The 14,637-nt window shown below is 36.7% G+C and overlaps 1 protein-coding gene across 7 annotated transcripts in view; it reads left to right on the top strand.

The window, feature by feature from the left end:
- DICER1 (dicer 1, ribonuclease III) overlaps positions 1-14,637 on the top strand; it is a 72,549-nt gene that overhangs the window by 53,049 nt on the left and 4,863 nt on the right. For all 7 annotated transcript variants that reach the window (XM_083836684.1, XM_083836681.1, XM_083836680.1 and 4 more), the window contains 9 exons: positions 1,371-1,553; positions 1,871-1,976; positions 2,072-2,247; positions 2,516-3,299; positions 4,703-4,858; positions 8,714-9,596; positions 11,535-11,803; positions 14,041-14,203; positions 14,297-14,372. In XM_083836684.1, coding sequence (XP_083692810.1) covers positions 1,371-1,553; positions 1,871-1,976; positions 2,072-2,247; positions 2,516-3,299; positions 4,703-4,858; positions 8,714-9,596; positions 11,535-11,803; positions 14,041-14,203; positions 14,297-14,372 — 2,796 coding nt within the window. The remainder of the gene's footprint in view (positions 1-1,370; positions 1,554-1,870; positions 1,977-2,071; positions 2,248-2,515; positions 3,300-4,702; positions 4,859-8,713; positions 9,597-11,534; positions 11,804-14,040; positions 14,204-14,296; positions 14,373-14,637) is intronic.

Genomic DNA, 14,637 nt, shown 5'->3' with positions numbered 1-14,637 from the left:
CGTACGTCCAAGTGTCGTGGCAGGTCGCCAGCCATTTCCTCATGGATAGCGAGGGCCACATCCTGCTCCCCATCCCCTTCCACCAGCTCAGGGTACCAGGTATCCAGAGAACAACCGGTCTTGCCGCTAAAGACTGAGGCAAAGAAAGCATTGAGCACCTCAGCCTTTTCCTCATCTTTTGTAACTAAGTTTCCCCCCGCATCCAGTAAAGGATGGAGATTCTCCTTAGTCCTCCTTTTTGTGTTGATGTATTTGTAAAAACGTTTTTTGTTATCTTTAACGGCAGTAGCCAGATTGAGCTCCAGATGAGCTTTGGCCTTTCTGATTTTGTCCCTGCACAGCCTCGCAACATCCTCTTGAGTAGCCCGCCCTCTTTTCCAAAGATTATAAACCCTCCTTTTTCTCCTAAGCTCGAGCCACAACTCTCTGCTCAGCCAGGCCGGTCTAGTTCCGCGTCGGCTCGTCTTTGGGCACGTGGGGACAGACCGCTCCTGAGCCATTAAGATTTCCTTCTTAAGGAGTGCCCAGCCTTCCTGGACTCCTTTGCCCTTCAGAACCTCCTCCCAAGGGACTCTGCCAACCGGTGTCCTGAACAGCTCAAAGTCAGCCCTCCGGAAGTCCAAGACAGCGGTTTTACTGGTCCCCTTCCTGACTTCGCCAAGAATAGAGAACTGAACCATTTCGTGGTCACTCTGCCCAAGACAGCTCTCGACCACCACATCTCCCACCAGTCCGTCACTGTTTGTGAACAGAAGGTCTAGCGGGGCACCTCCCCTGGTAGGCTCTCTAACCAGCTGCGTCAGGAAGCTATCTTCCACGCTCTCCAGAAACCTCCTAGACTGCTTTCTCTGGGCTGTGTTGTGCTTCCAGGATATGTCTGGGAAGTTGAAGTCCCCCACGAGAACAAGCGCTGATGATTTCGCGGCTTCTGCCAGCTGCCTGTAGAACTCCTCATCAGTCTCCTCATCCTGGTTTGGTGGTCTATAACAGACCCGCACCAGGATGCTTGCCTTGTTGGCCTTCCCTCTGATCGTAACCCATAGGGACTCAACCTTATCATTCCCAGCCTCAAGTTCCTCAACATCTAAACACTCTCTAATATAGAGAGCCACACCACCACCCCTTCTGTGCTGCCTGTCCCTTCTGAAGAGCCTATAGCCAGACATTGCAGCACTCCAGTCATGAGAGTGGTCCCACCACGTTTCCGTGATATTCTTCTCATTTAGTATTTGATTTAGCTAAATTAGTGGTTTGGGGAGGGGGAGGCTTTAAGTGAGTTGTTTAATAGTTTGTCACCTGACCACATTAGAACATGAAGTTAGCACAAGCTTTACTTTAAAGATATAATATATGTTGAATTTTTCTTTTAGGTATCGAAATTTTGATCAGCCTCATCGATTCTATGTAGCTGATGTATACACTGATCTTACTCCACTCAGTAAATTCCCTTCCCCTGAATATGAAACTTTTGCTGAATATTATAAAACAAAATATAATCTTGACCTGACCAATCTTAACCAGCCACTGCTGGATGTGGACCACACATCTTCAAGGTAACAACAGTCATATTTCTGTTTGATGTTTGTAGTTTGAGAACAAAGTACTGTTTTTTTTTTTTTTTTTTTCTCCATGTGATATTGCTAAGGGCTTGTGTTTTCCAAAGTACTGATTTTTTTTTCCTGAGGGGTACCTAGCTTATGTTATACCAACTGTAACTTGAATCCATTTCTTTTTTCCAGAAGTGGCTGTGCTGTCACTTCACAGTACAATAAGGGTGAATACTGAATAAGTCATCACTTTGGAAAATTTAGGCCAGTAAGTTCTATTCATTAATTATGTACTTATATTAAACTTTTCACATGTATTTTAGACTTAATCTTTTGACTCCTCGCCATTTGAATCAGAAGGGAAAAGCACTTCCACTGAGCAGTGCTGAGAAGAGGAAAGCAAAATGGGAAAGTCTGCAGAATAAGCAGGTAAAATACAAATATTTCATTAAAGTTGCCTCTCCGTTAACAGTGGTTTGATAACTAATTTTACAAGTAAAATTCTTTTCTTCTTGCTTCCCCAGATACTGGTTCCAGAGCTCTGTGCTATACATCCTATTCCAGCATCACTGTGGAGAAAAGCAGTTTGCCTCCCCAGCATACTTTATCGCCTACACTGCCTTTTGACAGCAGAGGAACTAAGAGCTCAAACAGCCACTGATGCTGGTGTAGGGGTTAAATCACTTCCTGCAGATTTCAGGTATGTATTTTTTCATTATGTTTAATAACTGACCTCATTGAAAACAAGGCAAAAAATTAGTTGTTATGAGAATTTAAATTTGATACCCTTTGTTTAACTCATGTCACTTTTCAGTCAAAATGGTAGTTAAGAAACACTTGATTGCGAATGGTGAAGTTAGATGCTGCAGACACTTTTTACAGAAAAGCATTGCTTTCTTAAACAGGTGCATGTAGTCGTCTTGTCATAATATTTTTTTCTTAATAAAGCCAGAGTGTTATCCTTACAGATACCCCAACTTGGACTTCGGATGGAAAAAGTCTATTGACAGCAAATCCTTCATCTCTATACCTAGCTCCTCTTTGGTAGAGAATGAAAATTACTGTAAGCACAGCACAATTGTAGTCCCTGAAAATGCTGCACATCAAGGTGCTAATAGAACCTCTTCTGCAGAAAAACATGACCAAATGTCTGTGAGTTACAGAACACTGCTCGATGAGTCACCCAGTAAACTCCAAATTGATGTCTCGGCAGAACTTGCAGCAATTAATGGTGTTTCTTATAATAAAAATCTTGCCAATGGCAATTGTGATTTAGTTAACAGAGACTTTTGCCAAGGAAATCAGCTGAATTACTGCAGGCAGGAAATTCCTGTACAACCAACTACCTCATATCCCATTCAGAATTTATACAGCAGTGAGAACCAGCCCAAGCCCAGCAATGAATGTACTCTACTGAGTAATAAATACCTTGATGGAAATGCTAACAGATCTACCTCAGATGGATGCCCCAAAATGGCAGTGACCACCAGTACTTCAACAGCTCTTAATCTTTCAAAAGACAGAGTGGATTCTGAAAAGAACCCTTCCAGTGGGTACTCCTCAAAAACTCTTGGTCCTAATCCTGGTCTCATTCTTCAAGCTTTGACTCTTTCAAATGCTAGTGATGGATTTAATCTGGAGCGGCTAGAAATGCTTGGTGATTCATTTTTAAAGCATGCCATCACTACATACTTGTTTTGCACTTACCCTGATGCACATGAGGGACGGCTGTCATACATGAGAAGCAAAAAAGTAAGTAGTAACAATCCAATGATATTACATAGAAGGCATGTATATTTATATTATATATATAGTATATATAATATTAAATTTATATATAGAAAAAGTATATATGTGTGTGTTTCTGTGCGTGTGTATCTATATTTGTGTATATAAATGCAGGTTGAAGGAATTAATGTTACCATAGCTGTAATTGATTGAAACTGTTTTTTATGGTTCATTTCTAAATCTAAACCAGCTGGTTACCAGCCTAAGAAAGAATAGGACCGAATCAAACTAAAAGTTCTGGGTTAGTGAGAACACATTTGGTGGACCAAACATTAGACTTGCTTTGAGTAGAAACTCTTAATGGGAGTACTTGAATGAAGAAGGATCAAGAGTTAGCAGCACAGAGCATCTGGTTGTAGCTTTATTGACCTTTTTCTCTTTGTTTCTTCATTGAGTTACTTTCCAAGAAAGCTTTCTGCATAATCTTACAAGAATACGTAAAATTAAACAAAAACAAATCTTACAGAACTGTTGAATCAAAACTTATAGAAGTATTCTAACGTAAATGTAAACAGTAGTGAGCAGTCTTCACTTTACTATTACTGTTTTAGAATTCTGGAATAATCGATTGTAAAAATGCTTTTTTTTTTCCTCCTAATGTGATAATTTGAATGAAATGTTAAGTATTTGATTGTCTACTTCTAATAAAAGGCATCACAGAGGATTAAATGTTTAAATGTAGTTTAGTCTTGGAAAGTAAAGAAGGCTAAATAATTTGCACAGTTCAAATAAAAGTGATTGAATATTCACGTTCAAATTTCAAGACTTTAAAAAGAAATATGGAAAGTGTGTTTAAAATGAGAAATGAAGACCAGAAGTTGGTAGTTCAAAAGGAAAAAGATATTTGTGTATGTGACTGGGCTTTTTCCCTTCTATTTATATTATTTAAAAGAATCTGAATCTTTCAAAAATAACATCTGGATTATGACTTAATAAGATTTGTTTTACGGAACTGTGTTAACACTTTCTATTGCCAAGGTTTAAGTCAGTCTATTCACAATAGTAATCATTTTTCATTCCAAATCTAGTTTAAATGTTGATTGTTAATACAGGTAATTAATGATAGTTGTCCAAGTCATATTTACTATTATTCTAAAATGAGCAGTAATTTTGTTTTTTAAAGAGAATTCAAACTGTCAGATTTCTTTAACTGAAATTGTTGCACCTAATATATTTGTCTTTAAATTAATAATATTTGCTGTGCTGTAAATTGGTTAAGAAGGCTGAACACCCTTTAGAGAATTAGAGGAAGTGCCTAATGATACAAAATCTGGCTTGACCACGTAAAATTGTTTTACTCTTTTATATTTTATCATTTTCTCTTATAAATGTATGTCCAGAGATTTATCAGAATATTTTTCCTGAAGGTCAGCAACTGTAACTTGTATCGCCTTGGAAAAAAGAAGGGACTGCCTAGTCGTATGGTGGTGTCGATTTTTGATCCCCCCGTCAATTGGCTTCCTCCTGGTTACATAGTGAACCAGGACAAGAGCAACACTGATAAATGGGAGAAAGATGACGTGGTAAGACTTTCTTTAACTATGTTGAAAAATAATCATCTTTATGCATCAGGATAATGTAACGACTGTGGTCTATATTCTTTCGCTCCTACATCTTCCACTCCGTCAGGTATTTTGCTACATTTTCAAATAAATAAAATCAGTACCATTGTTTCATTTCTGTCAAAAACTTCATAACTTAAGGAAAATGAGGAGCGGACTGATCCCAATTAGAAACCAAACTAAGGAAACTGGTTGAACATCATCCAATAAAGAATGTGTATATTAACAGAAAAGCAGGAAAGACAAACTTTTTTCCATGTAACGTGCTGTCATGAGTTTGCCAGGTTTGAAATTTCTCTTGGAAATTTTAAATTGAATTATCATTATTGTTTTTGCTGTAATATTTATAAAGAAAGCCTTTTTATGTATGTCTGCTTTTTGAGTTTACCTTTACAGAACGTATGAAAAGGAGTTGCCATTTTTCATAGTGCTTTGGCAGAATAAAGTTTGCAACTGGCTTGAAAAAATATTGGTTGCTGTTAGCTACAAAGCAGGGATGATCAAGAGCTACTTCTCATCCAAAATAAAATGCTGGGGTAGACACCCTTACTGTCCATTGCCAAAAGCTTTGGAATGGCAAATCTTAATGAGGAACTACGACAATTATTTTCTGACTAAACTCCCTGTATGCTGAGATTAAAAGTGGGTGTTTAAGAAATATCACTGATTACAGCAGTGAGTAACTTAATTTTTAAATGTTTGAGAATAGTTTGTAGGTTAGGGGCAGTGGGAGGATTTGCTCTTTTCTCCCATTCAAAGACCACCCTCAGATTGTAGAACCACCAGAGGGCACATGAGAGGGCTGATAGGTAGTTGTGCTGCGCAAATAAATGTTTATTGCAGAATAAAATAACCTGATTATTGTGGTTCTGTATTGTGCCAAGATTTCATTTCAAAGAGACTTACTGTTCTACTTTTCTCAAAATAAAATAGTGCATGTGGGACAGGCGCTAATCATTACTTTTAAAACCTTTCACTTCTCCATAACTTTTCAGTGGCCTTTTCCTCTTTGCTAGTTAGTCACTGTTTATTTGTAAATAAAATATTAAATTTCAGACCAAAATACAGTGATACAACTAAGTAGTAGGTTGTGGGTTGGTTTTTTTTTGTGCCAAGTGGCAACTGGATGTTTTGCAACCTCAGATTTAAATTTCATTCTTTATCCATGGAGTCATGGTCTATGACTGGAGCTAGAAATCTCCTATCATTATAAGAGATTATTACTAAAACATCCTAGTCAAATGTTAGTATTTTTCGTGTTATCAGGCATTAAGATCTTCCCTGTCCTAGATCGGTCTGTTCATTTTATCAAATACCTCTTTTCCAAAAACCATGAAAAAAACACATGATGTAATTATCTTCAGCTTGGAAGTGGCCATAACTTCTTCAAAATGAAGCAGATGATCTTTAAGAAAAACTCATCTCCTCTGGAGTTAATTTTGGATTATTACGTGAAGTGCTGTTCAATTATGAAAAAACTCAACTCTCCGAATTGTTTCCTGGCTCGTTTAGCTACTGAGCATTCTCACCACTTAGATTTCTCATTTTCATATCTTTTTAATACTAGAAGTGATGTGCAGACAATGTTAGGGTAGGTTACTGAGATGTCCTGTTTCTTAAAAATTAATTGTAATTAACTTGTGAGTGAAAATGTAGTAACTTATCAAATTTAAAATGTTTGCAAAAACAGTCAGTGGAGTCTTCCAAATTAACACATCTCATTCAGGGAGTGTATTTTTATTTTAGTGACAGATGGGTCAGGTGTTGAGTGATAAGAAAAAAAATCAGCACTAGCTCGAGTTGGGACTGGTTAAATACACTTCTCTTGAACATTGTGCTGCTACTGCTGTCCAAAATAACTTCTTGAATCAAACTTTGTAGTTTGGTACTGAACAATTAAAGTTAATGAAATCCCTGCTTTGTGTGTGTGAAACGGGTAGTTACAGCAGCAGAAATTTTTGGCAGATATATCCGAACTATCAATTTCTACAGGAAACATTTTTCCTCTCAGTCTTTACTAAACCTGACAGCCTGCTCTGTTGTGATGAAGGTCACCATCCATTTGATCAGCGGGTGGGTTCAAGTGCTGCTAGTGCACCTTACGGCTGCCAGCCATCCACCCCTCTAAGGAGTGGTGCGTTTGGCCCAAAGGGAGGTGTCCCCAGCATTAGCATCTGGTTCACAGATTCACAGAATTAGATAGCTGAGACTCCGGTACAGCATACATAGATTGAGGGCAGATAGAGGCTGTTTCACTTGATTCAAAATGGTGTTGGCTTTCAGGACCCAATCCAGAAAAGCACTTTGAATCTGATCTTGCTCCTATCAAATTCAGTGGCAGAATTCCCATTGACATCAATGATGCTGGGTTGAGCCTGTGAATAGTCCTTTTGATGTAAGGAAGACTACTTGTGCATTTAGCTAATATGTTTAAGTGCTTTCCTGGATTGGGGCCATAGCAAATTGTACAGCATTGTATAGCCTGGGCATATCTGTGTTCAATTTATCATTTACTTCAGTCCATACCAATTCGCTCCATATGAGGAGGGAAGAGATATGAGATATACTTCTACTGTTGTGGATATGAATTTATGTATTAAAAAATTGGTGGCAAATGTAGCTTTTCTTTTAAGTAGGTAAGGCTATAAGTATAGCCTGGAAAAAAAAAAAAGTAGTTGTTTAAAGGGTAGGAATAATTCTAGTTGCCTTGTTGCCTTTACATTGCATTATTATCTTACTTCATGATTTAATGTTTATGTTGATATTCAGTACAAAACAAAAACTTATATTGTGTAAGCGTGCCATTTATCTGCTTTTCCATTCTTAGAAGTTCTCTGCTGAAATCCTGGTAATATAAAATGTATGACAAACTGGAGAGATTTCATATTTGTTAAAATTACAAATTATTAACTTGTATTTTGGTTCTGTAGCAGCAAGATCACTTATTGAATCCCTGATGCTTGCAATCAAGACAGTCTCCCACACAAGCATTTAATTCTGGGCAACTGGTATTAGGCTCCTAATTTTGATTTGTAATATAAAAATCACCTACATTGATTCAGTAATCTTACTTTCTATTAGCTTGCTGAGTACACTGCAGATCATTTGCAACTAACTGTATGTGAGAGTATAGATAAATATATTTTGCTACTTCAAGTGTTTATTATTGAAGCACAAGGGTCAAGTTGTTTCTTACAATGTTTCATTAAATGTGTTTTCAGTTTATTTGTCCCAAAACTGAGCTTATGGTGATTGTGACTGTAGTGAACCCTATGAGCCCCTTCCTACTTGGCGTAGAAGGATGTAGAAAGAATCTTCAAAATTACATTGATGAAACGTTTGCAGTAGCCTTTCTTAGTAGACAGAGAGAAGGGTATACCCAAATCTGTTCCTTTTTTAAGTCTCTAAATTTGTTAATTTAAAATTATTTCTTTATTTTTCTTTGGCATGCAATTAGGCATCATTTAGTAGTTTTTGAGTAGTTGTGTGTGCATTGGATACAGGTAGGAGTTCCTATATAAATGGGATGTACAGTGGGATGTTCATATGTGCATGTGTTGTACATAAAACATACAAAACCTTTATAACTTAACCTGTAACCGTGTATTCCAAGACAATTGCTCCAGTCTTATAATGCTAGTGTTAATTGAGATTCTGTTGTGTATCTGACTAGACAGTGTCATTAGGAATATTAACTAAAAATAAAATCAGGCTTATTATTAGCAGATACTACTCAAGTCATATTCTTATGACACTTCTGGAATAAGAGCTTCTCATTTTTCTCCTCAGTAGCACATTTTTTGTGTTCTTTCACAGACAAAGGAGAATTTGTTGGCCAATGGTAAACTTGAGGATTATGATGATGATGAAGAGGATGAAGACCTAATGTGGAGGTTACCCAAGGAAGAACCAGACTTTGAAGATGATTTTTTGGAGTATGATCAGGAGCATATCAAATTCATTGATAATATGTTAATGGGATCAGGGGCTTTTGTGAAGAAAATTTCTCTCTCTCACTTCTCAACCACTGATTCGAACTATGAATGGAAAGCACCCAAAAAGTCATCCCTGGGTAATGTTCAGTTTTCATCAGATTTTGATGATTTTGACTATAGCTCTTGGGATGCTATGTGCTATCTGGATCCTAGCAAGGCTGTTGAAGAAGATGATTTTGTAGTGGGCTTCTGGAATCCATCAGAAGAAAACTGTGGTGTTGATGCAGGAAAACAATCTATCTCATATGACTTGCATACAGAGCAGTGTATTGCTGACAAAAGCATTGCAGACTGTGTGGAAGCCCTGTTGGGCTGCTATCTGACCAGCTGTGGTGAAAGAGCTGCTCAGCTTTTCCTGTGTTCATTGGGGCTGAAGGTGCTCCCTGTAATTAAAAAGACTGATTGGGAAAGCACTTTGTGTGCCACCGGAGAGAACTGTAACAGTGAGCAGAAGAATCTTTCACCAAACTCTCTTTCTGCTTCTGTAGCTAATTCAGAGCCTTCTCTTTATAAAGACCTGGAGTATGGCTGTTTGAAGATTCCACCAAGGTGTATGTTTGATCACCCAGATGCTGAGAAAACCCTGAATCACCTTATTTCTGGTTTCGAAAACTTTGAGAAGAAAATAAACTACAGTTTTAAGAACAAGGCTTATCTTCTTCAGGCATTTACTCATGCCTCATACCATTATAATACCATTACTGGTAAGTTATCTTAAAGAAAACTGTTTTTTCTTACATGATGAATGTAAGAGAGGTAGTTTATGTTGTGTTTGTTCCTCTGTGTAGTCTTTTTTTTTTTTTTTTTTTTTTTTTAATATCTGGCACGTTACTTTAGGAAGTCAACAGTCTCTTAACAGAAAATCTTAGGAAACAGTATCTTGCATTGATTTAGAAGGGGGGATACTTGTTGAAGCTGTATCTCAACGATTATTCATATTTTGACTTGATACAGATACAAGTGTCATCTCTGACACTGTATCACCAGTTGCATAGAACTTATGTTAGATCCTCATTTAGCTGTGATAAGTTCCTTTATAACTCCAGAAAATCAGTCTTTCTAGAAGTAGAGATCACGTTTTGCAACTACATTTACCAGTTTTGTCCCATAATTTAATCCCCCAAATATTACACTTTGACTGTACTTCTAAAGACTAAGTGTAGACTATACAACATTTATTAGCTCAATAGTCTCTAAAATAGTGAAATACAGAGATTTCAATTTGAAGTTGTGAATTGGAAGGCTTAATTAAGTCTAGGTATTTTATTGAGTAAATACTGAAGTGGTTTACTAAATCAGACTAAATACTAATTTCAGGTAGACTGCCTAATGTCTCATAAAAGATTTAAGAGCAATCCAAATTTGTATGTCTGTAATCTTCAATTACTTTTGCTTATACTAATTAATTAATTATTCATTCTTTCTAAAATTATAAATATTTTGCTATTATAACATGCGACCCTATTTGAATGGCAAATGCCTGTGCAGTCACCAGTCCAAATTTTTCCCTATAGTGAATTGGTTCCTTATTCCAAGGAGTAATAAGTCTCTGTTTTAATTAAAGAAATAAGTCATTTTGAAAACTTAGTACATTGAGAAACAGTCCTGACGAAACACTGAAATGCTGCTTTGGTTTTTCATTTGAAGTAGTATTGCCTACATGTACATTTACTTTTTACAGAAACTTCACAAAACGTATAGAAGGTAGATGATTCCTTTTTATATATGCTAACAGTAACATTGGGGCATAGTGCCTAGATGAAATTACGTTGTTCGTACCCAAAACATTTGATCCCAGTCCCTTTTCTATTTACCAAATAAGATAATTTGGAGTTGCTGCAACAGGCAAAGCTTCTTTTCTTAAGAAGCATTAGTTGTGATGTGGCAGTATCTTAGATTCAGTTGCTATAAAAGCAGCTTCCTACTAGCCATTTCACTCTCAAGTAGTAATTTTGTACTCCTTCCTTCTCTTCCCACCTATCCCTATTTGCTTTCAAGAGGTTTAGTTGGTGGTGGTAGTTTTATTTATTTTCTAAAAATAGACCTCCGTAGCTCTCCATTCCCTTCTCCCTTGTCAATTTTCCAAACAGCGAAAGCTTGCCAATTTTATTTGTCAGCTTAAAAGGAGCCCCTTCTGAATGGGAATCTTGGTTCAGTGCATTTAGAGAATTCTAAATTTGTGGCCAACTGCACCAAAAAATCTCATTGTATGTCCCCCTGCTTTTAATGTAGTGATTTCTTTATTCATTTTTGGAAGACTAATTGTCATCCTTTTCAAATTAATTTCCTAGTAGAGTCTCTTGATTTTTATTTGTGCATGTTTCTCAGCACCAAAGGGCATAAACATTAATTGTTTATAAACAAAAGTATTTTGCTAGCCTGACAAATTAACATTTGGTTTAAAAGTAGCTTTATTTTTAAATAAAACTTGTATTTTTTCCTTATTTTTATAATTCACTAGCAACCTTTTTAAAGATAACGATACCTGTTTTAAAATACGCATTGTCTTCCGTGAGCATTGGATAGTTTGTGGAATTCACAGGGCAGCGTACCAAACCTCCTTTCCAGAAAGGCCTGGAAAGAATGTGTGTGCTAAACTTAATTGTGTTGTTATATATTCTTGTATTTCCAATGCTTTCAAGATTGTTACCAGCGCTTAGAATTCCTGGGAGATGCAATTTTGGACTACCTCATAACCAAGCACCTTTACGAAGACCCACGACAACATTCTCCAGGAGTTCTTACTGACCTGCGATCTGCTCTAGTCAATAATACCATTTTTGCATCACTAGCTGTAAAGTACGACTACCATAAGTACTTCAAAGCTGTCTCTCCTGAACTGTTTCATGTTATTGATGACTTTGTGCAGTTTCAAATGGAAAAGAATGAAATGCAAGGAATGGATTCTGAGGTTAGTGGTAGTAGAAAAAATGTTTTGAGTGTCTGATTTATAGCATGGCATTGGATTTTTTAGCATGATGCGCATTTTTGTAATGTTTCAGTTTTAAGCACAAAGCAGCCAAAAAAGCAGGTGGCTCCCAGTAATAAAGTATTCAATATGCAGAGTAAAATACAATCTTCAGAAGATATAACGTACATAAAAACATTCAGAATATAATTTGAGACCAGTTTTGCCTATAGATTTTTCTGTGACAGTTAATTTCAATTTAATTTTCACCTTTGTGTCATTGTTATTAGTGTTTTCCCTGTGTTGTTCTTAGCTTGCTTTCTCCTCTGATCAACTGGAAGCCTACTATACAATAAAATTGTAACGAAGAGGCACTAAGTCGCATAGTGCTGACTCGGGATAGGATATTCATGCAATGCTATGAACAATACCATCTTGGCACAATGACTGGGATTATTTAATTTAGCACACTGTATAAGAAATTCTCACTCTTTATTCTGGATGATTTCTGCTGGAGCAGGTGTCATCTCATTGCACTCCAGTGTGTTTGAAATGTAAAACAAAAAGCTTTGTATCCGCTAGACAGGGAAACATAAGCATCATTCAAATAAACCACTTAATAAAAAGGTTAACTGAAGACTTGCAAGCACAGATCATATGTGTCTGAATGGGAAACATAATAATGAAAATTTACTAAAGAATGGACTAAAACCAACTCCTTTAGATAAGCTGCTCAGAAAATGTGTGAGAGCAAGGGCCTTCGGGGTCAAATTCTAACCAGGGTTTTGGAAGAGATGGATGTCATCCTTTTTTAAAAATGTTATCAAATAGATATTCCTAATAGTTTGTCTTCTGAAAAACTATGACTAATCTCTTAGAAAATATTCTGAGAATACCCTGGCACTAGATAAACACGTTTTCGCTGACTTAAGTAACTTCTACTTTCTGATATACAATTTAAAGCTTGGGAATGAAAAGGCTTCAGTTCCTTATGTGTTTACAGCCCTTGCATCTGTTAGAGAGTGAAATCCATATGTTTTACGGGAAGGTTGAGAAAGTATTGACTAAGAAAAATTTTCATTGAAACTTAGATAATACAGATTATTTCACATCAGAGATCAAACTATTATCTGTGTTCATCACGATGTAAGTAAAAAGATTAGAAACTCAACTTACAAGCTCATAACAGTGTTTTTTAGCTTTGTTCAGTTCTAGCTGGTATGCAAAAAGATTGCCTAAAAACTTCCACCGAAGTTGCGACCAAATTGTGAGATAGCTGTTTCAAATAAAATCCTTGTTTCACTCTCCCTACGCCTGCTCCCTATCTTGGTCTGGCACTGAATTACTGAAACTCCTATTTCATCACAGTTAATGCAGGAGTCTTTGTTTCTGCAGTTCATGCCAGCTAGACTGGTTTCCATGTGTGTCTCCACGTCATCTGCTTTTCTTTTTTCAGATCTCACTCCTGAAACATCTGTTGCTCCTTGCCTTATAGCTCTTAATTTCTCTCTCCTTCTATTACTTAAGTTCTGTGTAATTCTAAAGTGCTTCAGTTTGCACTTGGTATGAAATACAGTATTCAAAACACAAACCATTTCTTTTTTTTTAACTCTGAAACTCCTATTTGGAAGTTAACACATGAGGTTTGACTTGTTTAATTGATTTTAGGTAGGAATGTTGGGTGGGTTATCAGTTATCGATGGCTTATTTTAATAATGTTTATTTTATGCGTGTCTTCTGAGGTGGATGAGGTAAGGAAAGATGCATCCAACTTTCATCCATGGATTTGACTTAGAGATTTTAAAGACTCCTTCTAGGAGGTCTTTAATGTATGAAGTCTTCTTTTGTTATGAGTAGCTTGCTAGTATTCACTGGTAGAGCCAAGTCTGTTTCTTATTGCGGGAAAAAAACAGACCCATGGTGAAATCCTACAGACTTATTAAAGGAGGAATTCACAAAGCATATAAGTCCTCTGTACACAATGGTGTTTGGGATTTTTTTTCCACATTTGAAAAATGATATATCCAGCAACTTAGTTTCATGGTTTCATTGGGGAATAAAAGAACAATTTCACTGTGGAAAGTTGTCAATGAAAAGCTTAAAGGAAGCAGCTCAGGATAGGATGTAAGAGAGGTTACATTTCTGAAGATCTTTGTTTTATTTTAAAAGAAGCAAATGTCTTTCTCTTTTCTCCCCTCGTTCCCCCCCCCCCCCCCCCCCCTTTTTGTAATTGCAAACAGCTCAGAAGATCTGAAGAAGATGAAGAAAAAGAGGAAGACATTGAAGTACCAAAGGCCATGGGGGATATATTTGAGTCCCTTGCTGGTGCCATTTATATGGATAGTGGAATGTCTTTGGAAATGGTTTGGCAAGTGTACTATCCAATGATGAGGCCATTAATAGGTATCGTCAGCTTTCAGAAAATAAAAAATTATTAAGTGTCATTTGTTATGAAGAGAACAAGCATCAATTTTTTTATCATTTATTTTTTAACAGAAAAATTTTCTGCTAATGTGCCCCGTTCCCCAGTGCGAGAGCTGCTGGAAATGGAGCCAGAGACGGCCAAATTTAGGTAAGAATACACTTTCTTTGGTATAGACTGCCCTAAAATGGTTTTAAGCTGTGCTTTGTAAACTGCTGAAGATTTTTAAATGTCATGAGTGACTTCTAATCTCATTTGCACTAAGGAGCTAAGATGGTCTTTGTATTCATTTTTTTCCCCATGTATAACTTTCTGAGAAAAGTAATGATTTCTGTTTAACTATGCTGCTTTTACTTCTGTAGAAAAGAGAAAGTAGGTCTTGTGTTTCACATTAACTTGCCTAGACAGTAAGTAA

Source organism: Anser anser (assembly GCF_964211835.1).
Source record: "Anser anser genome assembly, chromosome: 5".
In the NCBI taxonomy this organism is placed as follows: domain Eukaryota; kingdom Metazoa; phylum Chordata; class Aves; order Anseriformes; family Anatidae; genus Anser; species Anser anser.
This window is presented reverse-complemented; position numbering and strand designations above follow the sequence as displayed.